The 21,217-nt window shown below is 31.7% G+C and overlaps 1 protein-coding gene across 1 annotated transcript; it reads right to left on the bottom strand.

Moving 5' to 3' along the window:
• Window positions 1–7,214: 7,214 nt before the first annotated feature.
• On the bottom strand, window positions 7,215–8,171 carry LOC123252631 (olfactory receptor 10AG1-like). Its single transcript, XM_044681902.1, has one exon. It carries the CDS (start codon window positions 8,169–8,171, stop codon window positions 7,215–7,217), a length of 957 nt encoding a protein of 318 aa, XP_044537837.1.
• Between the last annotated feature and the right edge of the window lie 13,046 nt (window positions 8,172–21,217).

Genomic DNA, 21,217 nt, shown 5'->3' with positions numbered 1-21,217 from the left:
TGTGACCCATGGCAATTAATTTCTCAGGTTCAGTAGTTACTTTCCCACTGTGTAAAACTATAAAATGAAACTCATGATGCTTTTACTCCTAGTCTCATGGGATTCCTAGGAACAATGTTTTGAAAATGGTAAGAAGCTTCATATATGTGTTATTGTTTATAAAACTAATAATAAATGTCTGACTAATTGCTTGAAATAATAACCTAAAGCTGGTCACAGGAAGTTCTTGCCACTTTTGAAAAATTCTTTTAGTTTTTATAAAAAATAATTTTTCCATGTTTACGTGATGGATGTTCTTACTCTCCCCTCCACCCCCCCCAACTCTTCCCCAATCCCCTCTTAACTGATGCGCATTTCCACTGCTTTCTTCACGTGTCATCAATCAAGGCCTATTTTCATATCATTGATAATGGCACTAGAGTGGTCATTTAGAGTCTACATCCGAAATCATATTTGCATCAACTCATGGGTTCAAACACTTGTTTTTCTTCTGTGTTTCCACTCCTGTATTTCTTCCTCTGAATATTGATAGTGTTCTTTTCCATAAATCCCTCCTGATTGTCCAGGATCATTGCATTGCTGCTAGAACAGAACTCCATTACATTTGATTTTTACCATGGTGTAGCAGTCTCTGTGTACAATGTTCTTCTGGTTCTGCTCCTTTCACTCTGCATCAGTTCCTGGAGGTCATTCCAGGTCACATGGAATTCCTCCAGTTTTTATTCCTTTGAGCACAATGTATTCCATCACCAACAGATACCACAATTTGTTTATCCATTCTCCAATTGAAGGGCATACCCTCATTTCCAGTTTTTTGCCACCACAGAGTGCAGCTATGAATATTTTTGTACATGTCTTTTTCCTTTTGATCTCTTTGGGACACAAACCCAGCAATGGTATGGCTGGATCAAAGGGCAGGCAATATTTTAGTGCTCTTTGGGCATAATTCCAAATGGCCATCCAGAATTTTTGGATTAGTTCACAACTCCACCAGCAATGCATTAATGTCCCAATTTTGCCACATCCCTTCCAACATTCATTACTCTCCCCTGCTGTCATTTTAGCCAATCTGCTAGGTGTAAGGTGGTACATCAGAGTTATTTTGATTTGCATTTCTCTAATTATTAGAGATGTAGAACACTTTCTCATGTGTTTGTTGATAGTTTTGATTTCTTTATCTGAAAATTGCCTTTTCATGTCCCTTGCCCATTTATCAATTGAGGAATGCCTTGATTTTTTTGTACAATTGATTTATCTCCTTGTATATTTGAGTAATTAGACCTTTGCCAAAGTATTTTGTTATAAAGATGTTTTCCCAGTTTGTTATTTCCCTTCTGATTTTGATGTTTAGTCTTAATGTTACTTTATTGTCTATGGTACCTTTTATCAAGACATAATTTCCTTCATTATCTCTTTTAACTATATATTTTTTTTGCTTTAGCTTTGTCTGAGATCATGATTGCTACTCCCTTATTTGTGATGAAGCACAATAAATTCTGCTCCAACCTCTTACCTTTGTTCTATGTGTCTTCCTGCCTCATATGTGTGTTTTTTAAACAACATATCACAGAATTCTGGGTTCTAATACACTTTGCTATCCTCTCCTGTTTTATTCATGAGCTCATCATGTTCATGTTTAAAGTTATGATTATAGATATGACATAGATATAGATATAGATATGAGATGTATTCCCCTCAATCTTATTGTTCCCTTTTAATCCTGCTCTTTCTCTTGCCTTTCACTATTTCCATCCTCAGAACTGTTTTGCTTTAATGACAACCCCTTTTTCCCCTCCTTTCTATTAACCTCTGCCTTCCATATTCTTCATACTTACTCTGTTTTATATATTTATATAATTAAATTAACTATGTCTTCCTTTTCTCTCTTGTATAGTCTCCAGGCCCTCCAATTTTTTTCTTTTTAAAATCATGAAGATAAAAAAAAATGATACTAAAAGGTCTTCCATATTACTTGTCCTATACTTTACATGAATAATTACCATTTAATCTAAATTATCTATTTCTAGCCTAAAATTGTTTGAAATAATAACTAATAGCTTTATTTTTTATCCAGTACACTTTAGCAATTTATTTATCACAATGTCTGGTGCATTGTTATTGATTAATAAATTATTTAATATGTTTATTTTAAATGTTATGCATTCTTTTTAAAAAAATTAATTGTAACAATTTGGCTTAATATACTCTCTCTAAATTGAACACCATTTTATTTTTAGTAAGATTTAGAAAGTAAATTTAGTAAGACTAAGAAAGATTTAGTAAGACTAAGAAAGGAAAGGGACATCTAGGATATTTTGAAACCTCTTCTTTAGACATCTCAACTTATTAAGCACAAGTTTCAGAGAGATTCCTCCACTTCCAATATTATCTATCCCCTTAATGCTTCTAATTTCCTTATTTCCTTCATAAAAAAAGATTATGATTTGCATTCTTTTCAACTATTTTCTGCTAAAGAACTAATGTATATATTAGTTTGAGAGGAACAATTGCTCCAAAATATTAATTAGAAAGGACCTTTCTTTGTTCTAACAATGTTTCATTTAGTGTGCCAACTATTTCTGTGTATATTCTAATATAATAATCTTTCTTAAATATAATCTGATGACTTAATTCAAGTAAAATGTACATACCAATGTTTAATAACTGAGTCCTGATACAGTGCTGTGTTAACCATTTCTGTCTATAAGTAAAAGTGGTCAGTTTTGTAGACAATTTTATATCAAAAGAAAAAAAGGCAGAGTAAAATTGTTATGTATTTCCCCCTTTCTTCTTGATATATGTTCAAATTAATTTTCTTTACTGAACATTATATCAATAGCATTGCATAGTCTATTGGAATCTGTAAACTCTTGTAGAATACTATTTATCGGGAATAAGTTTTTGTTATTTTATTTATCCTACTTAAATGGGAAAAATATGTGATATTTACTTTAAGATGTATAACCGCTCTGATTATTTGAGAATTGAATCCCTTAGTTTAAGACAAGTGGATTGTTTGATTTTTTAAAAAACTCCATTATGTAAACATATTAATGTAAACATATTAACTTTTCTTGTTTTCCATCTTTTAAAAATGTTTTAATATTCCTTGTTGCATCTTAAAAACCCTGAGTCATTGTTTTATGTTTAGAACGTTCTGTTTTTCCGGGAGATGAATTCTTTGGCTAGGCATACCATCATCTATTCTAAATTCGTCTTTCTCTTTAAATGATTTTCTTCACAATCTGCCAGTTCCTTTAACCTTGGCTTTGTAGCTCTTTATTTATTTTTTGCCAACATATTAATGTAATTTTTTGGGAGGATAGAACATTACTTTGTCTAAGAATCTCTTTAGAATTACTCTGAAGTTGCTTTTTTCTTATGTATCAAAAATCTTGATCTTCTCTGTATTCAAATATTTATTTAATATATTTATCATTTACTTACTACTTTATTTTCTTGCTTCTTTAGAGAAAATTATTATCTTTTTTATTCTTAAAATTATATGGTCATTTTTTTCTCCCCACTTTTTTTATTCCAAGCACTTAACACCATGCCTGTGATATAGTGAGGATTTTATGAATGCTAGGGGAACAAATAAATGACCTGTGATCTGTGCCTGTATGAGCTTCTCTTCCTCTTTCATGTTTTTTCATAGTATGGATAGTGACTTCTTAATCATAGATGTGATGATTAATACTAGGTCCTGACTTAACAACTTTATTTTAAAACTTTCTAGAATTTTTTTACAATATAACCATTAAACTTCTTCCACAATCTTTCCTTAATTTTTTTTTCTTTAGGGCAAACACAGGTATCTGTTATTTTCATTTCTACCTCATATCATGTTCTTCCTGCATCTTGTGTAAAAGAATATAGAAGAAAAACTAAATGATAGTATTTAAAAGATTAAGATCCCTTTATCTATATGTATCTATAGAAATCTGACATTAATCATTCCATAGTCTGAATAAAGTAGAAACTTTGAAAGAGAAGCTCATAGAGAGTACAGAAATATTTTCACATCATGAATAGGCTATGAAATGACAAAGTAGAATGTAAAAATTTTGAGTTCATCAACTCTTAACCAATCCTGAGGAAATAAAGAGAAATGAAAACATTTTCAAAGAGGATGTAAAGTATATCCTCATAAGTTATTGCATTTCAAATGCTGGAAAGAAGAGACAGAAAGGGAAACTTCACTTATAACAATGAAAACATTAAAATAGTTTGGAATTTTTTATCACCTTGCAGATTGGAAGCATATAAATATAATGACAAAATCTCCTTAAACAGATAAAAATACATCTAAATAATTAGAAAAATAATTGTTCATTGGAAGGCAAAACCAATATTAAAAAAAAGTAGAAAAACTTTATACCTTAATGGATTTACTCATTTCTCTACTAGCCAAACTACACAAGGAATATTATGTAGAATTAGAATATAGAATTTTAAAATCATATGGTGAAACAAATGGCAAAATTTTTTAAAGAAAATAACTGACAATATAAATAGAAAACATTTTATTAATCACTTAATATCAAGTATATTACAAAAGATCAACATCAAAATATTTTGGTATTGTTCCAGAAACAAAGAGGTCAAGCAAAGAAGTAGTTTAGGTACATGACCTGTAGAAGCAAAAATATGTAGGAATAAAATATTTGAAAAATCCAAAAATCCATTATAACTCACTGTTCAATAAAAATGGTAGAAGAAATGGAAAATATTCTGGAATGAACTAAAAGTTAACCAATCTCTTACATTATAACATAAGAAAAATTCCAGATGGATATATAATTTATATACAAAATACAATATCATAAAGTAGGGTAGAATGTAAAAAAAATACTTTTTAGATATATGGCCAGGAAATAATTCAGGAGTAAACAAAAATATAAGGGATCCCAAAAGACAAAATGGACAAATTTTATCATAAAAATTAAAAAAAATATATTGTTTTACACAAGGTTAAATTTCTAAAAGCAAAAACTAGGAAATGCACACAAAATTGGCAATATTATAGTAATGAAAAAATGGATAAAGTAGTTGAGAGTCTCCCTAACAAAACATAGACTCAAATCTTATGAATACAATTATTAACAATTTTTACACAAATAAAGACAGATTTAAATAATTTGGACTTTTGGCTTTGGAATCTTGCCCCAAACATTATCCTTTCATTCAGACATAATACTACTAAATCTACATTCTCATGAAATAAAAAAAAAAGAATAAAAGCTCCAGACGTATTTTATTCGTATTCTTTGTGTGTGTGTGTGTGTGTGTGTGTGTGTGTGTGTGTGTGTGTGTGTGTGATGAGAAAGAAGTGTTACATATGTCTGTACACAAAATCTGGGTAATTCCTGAACAAATTAGTGTATATTAATTTTATAAAGTATTACTATATTTTGGGAAAAAGCAATAACAGTTGATTTCATTTGATTTTAATTTTTACTTATATTATTTAAAAGAAAAATATTTTTCGTTGTGCCTGGAATTTTAGTAATAAATGAAAAATCAACAATTATTTTGCTTCAGTTTTCTTTGGCAAGAAATATTGAGAGGAAATATGTTGATATCTAAAACATGAACAGAACTTTTTAAAGATTACTTACCATTGATGAATTCAGTCAACTATGTACATGGTTGATAAAGAAGCACGTACATGTATGTGATGTATTATCTGCTGCTGCTGATATTGTAAAATAGTGTTAAGCAAGATAGACATTGCTAAACTTCAAATGAGCAAGTAATGTCTCTTCACTATCTTTTATTCAAGATTTCCCCCCCAAAATTAAAGGGGGCAGTGTTAAAATTTTTCGTTTAAAACTTTTGGTCTCATATTTCTATTAAAAGGTGTACTTGTACTCATTTTTCCCTGTTAATACTTTTACATTATTCCCCTACCATTTTTGGGAGGTCTTGTGCTATTTCCATTCTCTCTCACAAATATTTTCAGTTATATTTAGTGCCAAATTACTCTCATCTTCTAGATTTTTCTCGTTCTATTCTCAGAGACAGTGACTAAGCAGTGGGATTTACTGGAGTTGAAAACTCCTCAAATGAAGGAATTCCATATTTCTATACAGATTTTCACATATAAGTGTAAAAGATACAAATTTTCTCTAGCTGAATTTCATTACTTTAATTATGTACTATCTCAGTAGTGTGTCTTTCCCCTGCCCATCTTAATACCCATTCAAACATGGTATCTTGTGTGACTATAAACCATATAGTTCCATAAATCATTTATGAAGGATGTGCACAGTGTATTGGGAATCTTCTAAAATGTCTCTTCCTAATATATATGGATACCAATGCATCATGATACATTCCTTTTCTAGTGGTCATTTTCTTCAAGCAATATATACTGATGCCATATTAATTAGAAAGATGCAATTTCTTACTCTGGTCCTATATCTATTCTGGGAAATTTTCCTCTAATGTATCATGTGCATACATAAAATACACATACATACACACACATGAATGCATGCACTCTTATTCAAACAACCAACAAGCTATAATGGCAATCTTCATGGTTTCAGGTTATAAGATAAGACAATGTTCAGATTGTCTTATGTAAAGACAAAATTTAGTTAATTTAGTCTTATGTAAAGACAAAATGATCCCAGGAAAAGAGATGGGAGAGACCAATTAATATTTAATGAGCCATTTGAATGTACAAACTATGGGAAAGTTAGCCCAAAAATGTTAGGGGAGGGAGGTATAAAAGTGCCATTTGACAAAAATGATCTCAATTTTTAAAATCATTGTTTAAACTCTCAGCCTACAAGAATAAATACAAACTGAAAATATAAAATTTTTCTAGTACCATTAACCAAAATGTATTGATTATTTTTCCATGTATTTCTGACACATCATTGTCCACAGACAGTAATATTCAAGTTTAATTATTCAAGTCTAATGATTACCTCAATTTGTCACCTTCTTTAGTAGGGAAGGAAGTCCTTTATTCTGAGATTAAAATGAGTTAAGTTGACTCTTTTCAAAAAAATCTAGAGGGAAATGGGGTCTTGGCATAGTGACATTGAAAATACAAGGAAGTGTCTTGAGAATTTCAGAATTTAAGTTTTTCATGGGCAATATTCAGGTTTTTAGAAGCATATAGAAGAGAAAATCAGGGAATATTTTACATAAATTTTTAGTCAATTGAAAAAGAAAATAAATTTTACAAGTTCAGTTATTTACCGACCTTCTGCTATTGGAAAGAATTTTCTCATTGCAACTAGGACATCCTTATTTCTGAGAGTATATATAATGGGGTTAAACATTGGGGTTACTATGGTATAAAAAAGAGAGAAAAATTTGTCATTTCCTTCATAACGAGTAGATTTGGGTTGTAAATATGTAATAATGACAGACAAAAAGAATAAACCAACGACTATGATATGTGAGGAACATGTGGAGAAGGCTTTGGATCTTCCCATGGCTGATGGCAGCTTCAGAATAGTCCCTATGATTTTGATGTAAGACCAGAGTATTAACAGAAATGGAATCAAACCAAACAAAACAACAATTGCATAAAGAGAGAATTCTTTTACAGAAGTATCACCACAGGCCACTTTCAGTACTGGGCGTATATCACAGAAAATGTGATTGAGTGTTTTAGAGCCACAGAATGGGAGAGAGAAAATCTGGTATGTCAGACCTAGCTGTACTGGAATCCCAATGGTCCAGGAGCCAGAAACTAGCTGGACACACATTTTATGGTTCATGATGAGAGGATAGTTCAGAGGCTTACAAATAGCCATATAACGGTCATAAGCCATCACAGTCAGGAGGAAGCACTCAGTTGCTCCTAGCATAAGCAGAAAGCCAAGTTGCACAGCACAAGCTAATAGAGAAATACTTTGCTTCTTGGTCCAAAGGTCTGTCAGCATTCTGGGAATGGTTACTGAAGTATAACAGATTTCTAAGAAGGAAAAATTTCCAAGGAAGAAATACATGGGGGTTTGGAGAGTTGGATCAACCATGGCTATTAAAATGATTAAGCCATTTCCCAAAAGGATACTCATGTAGATAACTAAGAAAATGCCAAACAGAATATAATGGAAGTGGGGAAGGTCAGAGAATCCCAAGAGGATGAATTCTACTGCAAAAGAATTATTTCCTCTTACCATTTCACCCCCTGAGTATTCCATTGGTGGAAATTAGTTCAAGATGGACAAGTCATTTCCCCCTCACTAGGCCACAGGTTTCTTATCTGTAAAATGCAAGGTTTATTTTAAATTATTTCTGAATTTCCCTTCTGACTGGACATTGTATATTTTTGTTCATTATTCCAACACTCATTCACTTAAATGTCTACTCTTAAGTTCAATAAAAATCATCATTGTCTACTTTCATCTAAGATGTGGCATCCAGGTCTTACTGTTCATCATTTGTGTTCTAAAATATCATATTGTTAAAGTCTTCTATGTTTCTAGAGCATGGATATTGAAATGTGGAGCCATATTTTTCTGCTATTAAAATGCAATCATATCTAATTAATGCATAATAATTATTTTATTTTATATAAGTTTATTATTATTTAGTATATATTTTATTATACATAAATATATTATTACTATATAAAATATTATTATTATTCAAATAGCAAATTGTTACCAAGATAATTTTTCTAAAGATGATGTTTGGTTATCTTCCCACCCTCATCAATAATATTCAGTAGCTTCCTATTATGTCTAGTTCCAAATATGAAATCTCCTTTTTGGCCTGTAACATTTTTCACTACCAGGATTTAACCTAATTTTCTAACCTTCTTAGAAATTACTTTTCTTTATAAAATCTGTCATTTAGCTATTTTTGAATACTGATGTTCCAAACATATGTTATTATATCTCTAAACTAATTATATGGACTGTATCTTATCTTTTGAATGTTCTGTTTCTTTGACTTCAACTCTTAAAAGCTCTAATTTCTCTTAACTCTCATCAAGAGTCATTTTATTGATCTCCTCAATCCTAACCAAGTTATAGTTCCTTTAAGCCTGAGGTTCTCTTACATCTGTTTAATGTGTTTTGTATATATCTATATTTGTATTTCACTAGTGTTTACATATTGCATGGTGACTCTACTCCTAGATAGTAAAAACTGATTCACATTTTTGTTTTATATCTGCAGTATCCAAACCTTCACCTGTTACATTTTTTATTAAAACTTATTAAACTCATTTTCTTGATAGCTAATATTATGATCATGTTTTCAGATGATTTAGAAGTAGAAAGTGATATTTGAGAAAATGTTCACTCAATTATCTAAAAGACATATAAATTTAGTAAATTCAGGTAAAGACAGGTCAAATTAACTTTAATCTTTTGATTCAACATTCAGTTCTCTTTTCTAAAGCTCAATTCAACTTCTTTGGGAATGAAATTTTGTCAGTTGGCAGCATCTGTCTATCTATCTATAGTCAGACTTTGTAATGATTTTAAACACGGATGCCTGAAATGCAATTCCATGAATAATACTGTCTTTCCAAATGTTTTGATTCTGGTTTTTCTTGTGATATTGTTAAACTTCTCCATTCATAAGAAATCTTCTCATCTTTCAAGACAAAAGTCATATGCCATCCCATATCATTTATTATCTTTTGCCTTATCTTATATGCTTCTACTACTAAAATAAAATTTCTTGAAGACAAATGTAGACAAATTTATTTTTAACTAGTGGTAGTAGTAGTAGTAGCAGTATTAATACTAGTAATAGTAGGCTATCTTCATGCCAAGTTTTTAAAGACACTAGGAAGAAATTTTATGTCAAAATATCTCCTTAATTATGGGGACAGATAAGTACTTTGGTGGATAGAAAATGAATCCTGGAAATGGGAGGTCCTGGATTCAGATCTGGCCTCATACATTTCCTGGATGCCGGGAAAGTCACTAGACTCCCATTGTCTAGCCCTTACCTCTCTTCTACCTTGGAATCAATACTTAGTTTTGATTCTAAGACATGAGGTAAGGGCATAAAAATTTTCTTCTTGACTGAACAAGGTTTATAATTCTGGAATTAGTTATTCATTAGAGGTGAATGTCATGCAATTTTAATACCCTTTGGAGATGGTAATGAATTAGGCTATTTTCAAAAGCATCTGAAAATCAATTATTACATATGATTTCCCACTGTGAGAGCTGGCTGCAAGTGGCTCAGTGAAATAATAGGTATATAAGGGAGTAAATGCTGACAGGGAATAAAGTCAACAGAGAAGACATGAGTTTAATCACTGTGGAAAAAAAAGCAGGCCTGAGATGATTATTTTTTTGATAGTCCTAGGAAGTCAAGGAGGCAGTAAAGTACAACCAAAACATTAAACACAAATAAAAAAGTTTTATTTAAAATTTAAGGATTAGTGTTTTAATTTTATTTATACTATTTACTATGTGTCCCCTTAAGTCATTTTAATTTCCCTGTGCCTTATTTTCTTCATCTATCAGTCAAATGACATCTAAATTTCCTTACAGCTTTAAACTGGTCATTCCAGATCCTCTGAGTGACAAGAAGACATTAAATGATTAAAATTAAAAGCTAGGAACAATGCCATTTATTATCAGACTCAATATCTGCAGTGCTTCAGTTGATTTTCCTATGACATAGACTTAAGGCCTTTTATCTCCTACATCCACTAGTGGTATGTAATTTTCATTCTATCCAAATTACACCAAATTTACCTTTCATCAAATAGCAACATGCAATACAGCTCTTATTTACTTAAATGATCCATCTACCTTGTCTGAAGTATGAGTTTCAGCTTTCCTACCTTTATAATGAGAATATTATACTTTATAATTGCCATGTTCCCTTCCAAGAATAATGATTTACAACACTATTTTTAAAACTTAATTAAAGGCAAAGTAACTCTCAAGTTTTGTTTTGTTTTGTTTGTTTGTTTGTTTTTGCTGCAATCATAAGGGCCAAAATCTATCTCCTCAACTCCAAAAAGTTGGCAGTTTGTGTTTTTTGAACCGAGAGTTTACTAACACTAACTATGAAACTTAAAATACCTCTAATTAATGTGTCTTATGGAATAGAACAATTCCTTCTTTAAATCATTAGGAAACAACTATCAGAACTCTTGGGGTGATATTTTCTATAGTGATGGGTAGGGGTTTCATGGAATCCTTTCCAGGGAACTCTTGGTCAGGGAATTTCTCTACCAGTGCAAATAGTAGTCACAGCTTTTCAGGCTAAGGGAAGGAGACCACAGCACCTCATCTAAAATATCCAATAAAAATGCAATATTTTACTTACTTCTTATAGAGCAAAAGTTCTCAAATAGCTTTACCTGTCATATAATCCTTTGGCAGTCTGGGGAAGCATTTGGACCCATTCTTAGAATAATGTTTTTAAAATATAAAATAAAATATATAGGATTAGAAAGGGAATCAAATATAATGATATAGTTACTATAATTTATCTTTATGTTATCTATATGTGTGATCTATATATTATTTATGTCTGTCATCTCTCTATTTCTTCAGAACTTCAGTTTATGAATATCACATACTAAAATCTTAATATTGCTTATTGACTAATTGACTAACTAAATGAAAACATAATACACAAAATATTATGGTGATAATTTTATTGATTCTTGTCTAAATTCTTTTTTGCATTATTTATATATTGTTTTTTGACATGATTGAAAACCTTGAATTTTCCTTAACATGACTATTAGCATCACAATCCTTTACATTATAAGTCTTTAAAAGAGCTTTCCAAGCCATGTTCTTATGTAGTCTAATAGTGGTTAAATCATAAAACTCTATTTTCCTTCAAGGAAATTTTTTATTTTAATATCAGTTCAACTTTTGAACAAATATATTCTTAAAATTATTCAGAGTAATACATAATTCTGTAAATTTTTTATTCACTTGTTCCCTCAGTAGGAATTTAATATTTAGAAAGATTATGGGATCTTGCTCTCATCTAGTCTTATGAGCCCTTCAACAAAAGATAAAGTCATGAAAACAAAATTGTTACCTTTCTCAGATGGGATGAAATCATATTCAGCTACCTCCTTGTTGATATTTAGATAGATATTGATATATATATATACATATATCAATTATATTGTTTCATTATAATTATATTATATTACAAGCAAGCATATATAATGTAATTAATAATTATACTAATATCTTTCCTTCTTTAAATAATGCAACAAAAACAATGACTAAGCTCTTTCTAAAACACTAAAAAATCCTAAACTAGAGCTCTTTAAGAAGAGCATTTCTGTCCAACTCTTCTCTGTGGGGATAGCTTCTCACCTACACTCAGTTAATTTTTCACTTTTTAATGAGAATTGATGTCTTCTGACTCAAAGTCCGAGGCACTAAAAATATATTAATGAGGCCACTTGCTATAGTGCAAATACCCTTGGGCTTTTTCTTGGATGATCTTGGTTCCAGTCTTAGCTCAGCCACTTCCTAGCTGAGTGAATATTGGCAATTCATTTGAATTCTTTTGGAAAACTGAATTTCTACATATAAATTGGGTATAAGCAGTCAACTAACATCTGAAAACATTGTGAAGAAAGAGCTTTGGAAAATGGAAAGTATTTGGGAAATAATTTAGAATTAAGAATAATTAATTAAAAACAATAAAGTAATTCTCTTCAATCTTTTGGAACAAAACCAAAGACTACTTCTGATTATTTTTTCTCTTTGCTGTACCATGTCTCTGTGGAAGAAAATAGCAGCTTGAATCTTTCCACAGTCATCAAGAGAGGACTTGAGTTCCTTATGTGGTCAGATGACTGGATTGTAAGTCAGAGTAGTAATAGTTTTGGTTAGGCAATATAATTCCTTTGAGACTCAATTTTGTCTTATGTAAAATAAGGAGAATGTTACTAGATTTCTAAGATTCCTTTGACCTAACATTTTTATAGTGCTTTAAGTTTTACAAAGTGCTTTGACATATTTTTGATCATCACAAAAATCATATATAGAAGATACTATTATTATAAAACCTACTTTACAGATGAATAAACTGAAATATAAGTAACTTCTCAACTGTCACACTTACAGAAATTTTAAGGCAGGATCTTCATTTAAGTTTTCTTCAATCCAATTCAAGAATTCTATCCAGAACACAGCCTATCTCACTTTTCTGAGCCTATGAACTTGAATCCTTGCAAAGAGCATATGGTGGGAGGATTGGCACATTGTAACTTTTAGGAAGTAGAAAGAACTGTGATTATGTATCTTGAAAAGTGTTTACCTACATTAATTAGTCACGTCAAAATCTTTACCTCTATCTTAAAACTATATGTTGATTTTGTTGTGGGGTTCTAGGGGTGAACCCCTGAGGTTTTGAGAAGGGTACCTTTTGCAAGAATACAAGATTCTAAAACTTAGCTTAAAAATAAAAAAAGAGAAATTTATTAATTTAGAAAGTAATGCTGAATATGGCCAGGAGGATAGAAAGATGGAATAGCCAGATGGGGAGCTGTTCCTTGGGAGGACAGCATGGGCAGAAAAGTTGTCCCCTCAGACAACATCAAATCTGGGGATTTTGTACTCTATCTAACAGTGAAGATGGGAGTTTTGATATGATAGTGGTGGATCACAAATTAAAGGGAAAGATTTTTGTTTCTTCTTTGCTAATAGTTTCTTAACCAGGAAGAATGACTTTTTTTGACTATAAAAGGCAGAACAACAGTGGTGAATATGGAGTTATTCTTTAAGGATGATGAACAGAAAATAAGTGGGTACTTAGGTATCTCAAAAATTAGTCACTTTGCTTGATTAAATTATCTTTAAATACTAAAAAGAATTTATAGTTATGATTTCTGAGATAGTCAAATATACATGAAAAAGTTTCAAGAATAGAAGTACCATTGTTCTAGAGAAAGGAAAATAATGAAGCAATTCAAAATCATGAAAAATAACATAATTCAGTTTGAACATTTTACCCAAGTACCTTTGACTTCAATTCCTGTCAAAATGCTAGACTGATTTTAATAGATGGTTTGTGAATATCTGGAAAAGTTAACACTGATAAAATATAACCCACAGAAGGGCTGGTGGCTCAGGGAATAGAGATTCAGGCTTGGAGATGAGAGGTTCTGATTTCAAACTTGGCCTCAGACACTTCCTAGCTATGTGATCTTGGGCAAGTCATTTAACTTCAATTACCTAAAGCAGTAATGGGCAAAGTATGGTCTTCAGGCCAGATGCGGGCCCTCTGAAATGTTCTATCTGGCTTGTAGAAATTATTCCTGATCTAACGAATACAAAAAGTAGGATACAATACAATGAAACTTTGAAAGAGTTACCGTAGAAACAGACTGACAGATGAGCATTTCCTTTCCTTTGGCCCCCTCTTTAAAAAGTTTGCCCATCACTGACCTAAAGTATTGGCTTTTTAGCCTTGGAACTGATACTTACTATCAATTTGAAGACAGAGGGTAATTTTTTTAATAGCCAGGAGATTTTCAATATCAAGTTATTGTAACATAATCCTTTCTTCCATCTCTTTTTTGGGTGGAATGATTAAACAGGTCAAAGAAATGATATAAATATAATTTACTCAGAATTCAGGAACCATTTGCAAAAATGTATATATTGCTTTTGTGGGAAAAGATGAAGAGACATAACCAGAAAATAGCACAATTAGATGAATTTGGAGTTGAGTTGGATGACTAACCTAAAAAAAATTCTTTATCCCTGTCAATGCTGTAAATCTGTGATTAGGACCATCTGTTATAATAACTTTTATTTTTTAATTAGTTATTATTTGAAGTAAAAAACTTTGAAATAAGAAATCAAGGTCTAGAATATTTGTTTCTTAAACTCTTAAGCCAACAAAATTATCTCTTTTCTTATTTTATTGAGTCATAGATGGTAGGAATGAGAACAGAGAATATTTTCCTTCCCCTCTTTTGGCATGTGGAACCCAGACTATTCCATAGCCTTTTAAAAATTCAGTTATTTACCTTTTACTAATTTATTTTATTCACTGTGATTGTACTTTAAAATTGTCCAGCTCTATTTTGCTCTCTATTTAGGAACACATAGAAGGTTTCATTTTTTTCCTTCCAAAAGTCATCCATCCCCCTCTTTTTGGAATTGTTCTAAACTTTGTCAGATAAGCTTTTATCCAATCCAATTAAATTCAATAAATATTTGTTAAGAATTTTCTCTGTATGAAGAAATTACAGTAGATTTTCCATTTAATGGCAATAAAGAAATAGTGTGGTACTTAAGAAATTTACATTTTATTAGAGAAAATAACTCATGTACACATAAGTAGACATGGAAGTTATATAAAGAAAATCCTATACATACATGTTGGGTGGTATGGAAAACCACTAAAAGAAGATATCACTTACTCTAAAATTTTAGTTCTCCAACAGAGAGCTAAGTTCTAGACTTTCTCAATTATAATAATTTATATTCTACCTATTTATCTGCAAATACATAACATTAGGGTTAATCACAGGCTACTAGACATTGTTGATCTATGTAGGATGTTTTCATATCATTATGATCACTTTCCTCTCTATGTCACATAAGCAGGCATACACCTACACGCACACACACAGAATCACACACACACACACACACACATACACACACACACACCACTCTCCCTTCCTCCCCTCACACACAATCTAACAAATTCATCAAAAAACATACCTGTTTGACTAACTCATTGGTGGAAGGCATAGGGTGGTTTGGAAGGAAAGGGATTAAAATCCAAGAAACAAAGAGGAGGTTATATTGTGTACATAAAAAGATGGTGAAGGCACCAATTGTTTCGTTAGCAAATTGAATAGAAAGAAACTCCTACAGAATTGCATCATAAGATCATTAAATTTGATAAAGAGTTAGAAACCAAAATTCCATTTTAAATCACCCTAAATAATATAAAACATTTGGGAATCTATTTGCCAAGGCAAACGCAAGAATTATATGAATATAATTATAAAATAATTTTAATACATATAAAGTCAGATCTAAATAACTGGGGAAAAATTCATTGCTCATGGTTAGGCTGAGCAAATTTAATAAAAATGACACTTCTATTTAAGTTCATCTGGAAGAACAAAAGTTCAACAATATCAAGTGAACTAATAAAAAATGTGAAGAAAGGAGGTCTAGGAATACCAGATCTCAAACTGTACTATATAAAAAAAAACAATCATCAAAACAATCTGGTACTGGCTAAGGAATAGAATGGTAGATCAATGGAGCAATTTAGATACACAATATACAGGGGTAAATGACCTTAGCAGCATAGTGTTTGATAAACACAAAGATCCAAGCTTTTGGAATACAAACTCACACTTTAACAAAAACTTCTGGGAAAATTGGAAAAGAGTATGACAGAAACTAGGTTAGGGCAATATTTGACATCCTATACCAAGATAAGGTCAAAATGGGTATATGATTTAAATATAAAAAGTAATAGCTGTTATGATCGTAGAGGTACTCAGTAGATTTGATGTATTTTCTTGGAGGAGTAAAACAAAAAGTACCAGATGTTAGAGGAGCTTTAAGTCTTCCTTTAGTATCAACAGGAAGTCAGATGGTATAACTAAACTTCCTTTGGAATTCCCTCAACCAATCACAGTATGGTTCCTCAGGAAGACTAGCCTCCTGGTATCAATTGATGGTTATCTGATGATAACTATATCAATGTTGTTAGGGTGTTAATGACGGTCAAGAACGCATCTGACTATTAAAATTGATGATGATATTTCATCACAGCTTCAGAGAGCAAAGCTGGGCACCTCTCTTTCCCTTCAAGTTCCCTTAGAACTCCTTTGAGGCTGCCTTGTTGCCAGGCCAACCAACAAAAGGTTTGAGTTTTATACAAAGATTTTACTAGATTTAATCAAATAACAAAGGAAACTGAGGGAAGGGAAGAGGGTTTTAGGAAATCCTAAATGAAATCTAATCCTAGCTCAAAGTATATAATCTAACAGCTTCAGAATGTAGAAGGCTGAGCTGAGCCAGCCAAGCCCACTAGCCAGCTTGACCTGCTTTGGTGGACACTGCCTGTCTATAGACGGATTATATTGCAGCTTAATTGAAGATATTTAGATGAATAAATATTCTGTGGCAAGTTGTTGAATGGTGTTAATTGACCCTAAAGCTCAGTAGTAATCCTGTAACTTTCATGTATGCTGGTTGATTCTTGACTTGATCAATAAATCAAGGAGAGAAAGGTTCTTCCCCACCACCCTGGACCCCCGGCTCCAGAATGAGTCAGTGGGTTCAGTTTCTCTCTCCCTTATATAGGGCATAGTCCAACTGATGATAAGTCTCATGCCCTGGCGTGGCATCAGGAATCTCCCAAGATTCCAAGTGTCCAACTGGCAGCCCTGACCCTAGACATGGCTTCTTGCAAATCCTGCAAAACTTAACTTTTAATAATGCCCATTTTTGTTTCGGGAATTTTTAAGCTAAAAATTTCCTATGTGTATATCTTCTTACTCCTATTCTATGCTAACTATGAATTATGTTTTCTTATCTATGTCTACTTCCTTCCATAAAATAATAAATCTGTCCCTTTCTATACCTTAACTAATCTACTTTCTATTCTAAGGCAGGGAAAAAGGAAATTAAAAACTGGGAAAGGTGAGGTTTAACAAATACATGCATTGTAACAATCGCATTTGGAAACATAAGGCAATAACATTTAACAAACACAATTGTGCATTGCAACTAAACAACTATTACTACAAGCTTATGACTTGTCTCACTATTGAAAAACTACATAAACATAAGCAAATACAACATTAACTTCCAACTCTAGATTACTGTAAATTTCATATATTACATCATAACTTTATTCTAAAGCCTTTAACAAAGAAATTAACAATTCTAATGTTAGTAAAAATTCTTAGTATTTTAAATAACAATCTTATGCTATGTTAGGGTATTAGTTACTATAACCTAAATGTTAACAACTCTAAAAATATGCTCAAGGTTTTTAATAGCTAAGTAAGTAAACTTTGTTATTCTGTGTACATTACTATAGTACCTTATGTTCTAACTTATTCTTAGAACAATGATGGGCAAATTACGGCCCACAGGCCGGATGTGGACCCCTGAAATGTTCTATCCAGCTGCGGGACATTATTCCTAATCTGACAAATACAATGAGTAGGATACAATACAATGAAACTTTGAAAAAGTTGCCTTAGAAACAGACTGACAGATGAGCATTTTCTTTCCTTTGGCCCCCTCTTTAAAGAGTTTGCCCATCACTGTCCTAGACAATATTCTAACTATTCTAACTCTGTCATAAATTCCCAATTTGTCTTTCCCTAATCATATTAGTACAAATCTATTTACCTATGTTAGTGCATATTTTACATATATACATATTATACATATTAGAGCAACAGAAGCACTGTTATCCAGATCAAGATAAAATATATCTCTTGGTGTGGATAAGGTACTAAACTATTCTTAACTATTTGCATTATGTACATTTATGTACATGTGAAGTTGTTTAAATCTTCATGTAATGAAATCTGACCTACAAATGTTCTATATCATGGTTATACTCACCTACTCTAGACTTGTTCTTCAGTTGTTTATGTACTATATTGCATGTATAGCTATTATGTTGGACACAATGAGTATGTACTGAAGATATGTTATGCTGTGTTATGTTTCCACTCTACACAATTCAAACCTAATTTTCTTTGAAGACTATGGGATAGTCCTTTCTTCTTGTCTTGATGTAATCCAGTTCTTTTGTGATGCTTGACAGTTCTGTCTCATCCTGTTGTGGTTGTTGCTTTGTCCTTGTAGATGTCTTGTGATGTCTTGAAGCTTTTCTTCTGGCCTTCATCTGTAATCAGCGTACCCATCTTGATTGCCGCCTAGACTTGTCTGAAGTTACTTGTCCCCTTCTTTTCTTCTGTAACTGTTGTTGCATAACTGTGATTGTGTAATTTGTGTTATTTTGTGTAATGGAAAAAATTTTGATTTTTTTTGTGAAGTGATTTTTTTCTTGATGATACAATTATAGGTTCAAATTTATTGTAATTCAATGTAAATATTTTTTTTTGTAAATAATTTCACATATGTTCCCTTCTTTCCATTTTTCCTACCACCAACCTTGTGCAGATGTTAATCATCTCACAAGTAGACTATTGAAAAATCCTGCTGAGAAGTCTTCCACAAACCTCTCCCTAATCCAGTCCTTCCTGAAATTGGCCATCAAAGTGATTTTCCTAACATTCAAGTCTGGCCATTTTCATTCCCTGCCCCATTCAATAAATGACAGTGACTCCCCATCATCTCCAGGATCAAATATAAAAAAATTCTACAGTGCATTCAAAGACCTTTACATCCCACTTGCTAGACTTCCTTTATGTCCTCTTCTTGTACCCTGTAATCTACAAACCTTGTTCCTCAAATGAGACATTCTATATCTCTTTTTCAGCTCTTGCTGAGCTTCATGCCTGGAATGTTCTCCTTTAACTCAACTTCATATATTTCTAGCTTGTTTTAAATCATAAGTAAAATTCAACTTTCAACAGGAAATCTATCCCAATCTCTCTTAATTCTAGTTACTTCCTTTCGTTGATGACTTCCAATTTATCCTGTGTTTGGCTTGTTTTTTGCCTCACTGTTTGTATGTTATTTCCCTTAATAGATTTTGAACTCTGAAACCAGGGACTATCCTTTACTTTTCTTTGTGACCGTAGCACTTAGTATAGTGCCTGTTACATAGAAATGGCTTAATAATTATTGAGGTTTAACAAATGTTAATTATATTATTAATTGTTATTTACTTAATTGTTTTAATCTTAATAATTGTAATTAAATAATTAAAATAACAATACAGAATAAAATGTTAAAAATTGATTGATAAGATATAGATAGTGAAACTTGTATTTTTTACCAATGTTTTGGAATTCCAAGTCCATTCTCAATTTTAAGATTTTTATTTACATTTTTTCAATTAACAAGTGTTTTCCCCTTTGTGTCACTTTACATTAGAATAAAAAACAAGAATTACAAATATTGAGTGTAATCAATGATAAGTGTAAGAAGTTTAGACCAGAGACCTCAAGATCCGTTCAAGGACTCCCAAATGTCCAATATCACAATTGAGATGATAAAGGTTACTTTATGAGGTTACTTGGTTGTTCTAAACATTTATTAAAGCCATTTCACAAATAAATAGAAATTAAAAGCATCTCTTGTTCTCTAGATGGCACAGCAAATAGCAAGCTGGGCTTAGGAAGACGTGAGTTGAATCTTGTCCCAGTCATTTATTGGATATGTGACTCTGTACAGTTAATTAAATTCTCTTTCTTTCAGTTTCCTCATTTGTAAAATGGTATAATAAAAGAGTATGTGTTTCTCAGGGTTGTTATGGAGAACATGTAAGCTTAATATATTCGTAAAGTGCTTTGAAAACTATTTTCTATTATATTTTCACATTTTACAAATGAGAAAATTGATGAAGAAAAATTACACTGACTTATCAAAAGCTTTATCATGAGCTAGTAGAAGAGCCAGGCATAGAAATAAAACTTTTTTCCTCTCTCCCAAGGGTTCTTTATATTTCATCACTCTCCCTAATTAATAATGTAAATAAGTGTCCTGGACTTGGGGTCATTATAACTTACCTCTCATTAAAAATTAGATATTAACATGGGAGAGGAACTGTCCCTACAGAACAAAGAAATGATGGAGTCCTGCTTGAAAAGCCCTGACTGATTTGAACACAAAGAACACATTTTTAGAAGGAGGAAATGATCCCTCTCACAAAATTCGGTGGTGGCAGGAGATTTAATGTTAATGGAAAAGCAACAGGGTTTGATAAGAAATGTGTTGGACCTGGATTCAAGAGAGCATTCGCTTAAATTCTAACTTAAACTTACTAGTTGTGAACTTGGCCAAATCATTTAACTGCAAAGTATTTTGAAAGGAATTTAACAAGTCAACTCGTCTAGACAAATCTGAAAAAAAGAATGTCTATCATAGCCCAACTGATAATGAAGTTCCTGGAGCAAGACTTCCAAACAGAATGAACACACTGCAAACCAAGTCTGTTCATTCTACCATTAGATAGAGCGTTGGGTGAATAGTTCTACACCATTCACCATCTTCTCGTCACATACGCATAGACAGTCATACTGATAACTAGACAAAATTTGTATGTTTTTTCCCCCTTGCTGCTAGCTCCCCACTATGGAGCTTAACAGGAATAT

The sequence above is a fragment of the Gracilinanus agilis genome, chromosome 6 (assembly GCF_016433145.1).
Source record: "Gracilinanus agilis isolate LMUSP501 chromosome 6, AgileGrace, whole genome shotgun sequence".
In the NCBI taxonomy this organism is placed as follows: domain Eukaryota; kingdom Metazoa; phylum Chordata; class Mammalia; order Didelphimorphia; family Didelphidae; genus Gracilinanus; species Gracilinanus agilis.
The sequence above is the reverse complement of the archived record's forward strand: the minus strand, read 5'-3'. Positions and strand labels throughout refer to the sequence as shown.

Bases quoted from the DNA above. Each gene is read 5' to 3' on its own strand.
- LOC123252631 (XM_044681902.1), bottom strand. From the start codon at position 8,171: ATGGAATACTCAGGGGGTGAAATGGTAAGAGGAAATAATTCTTTTGCA.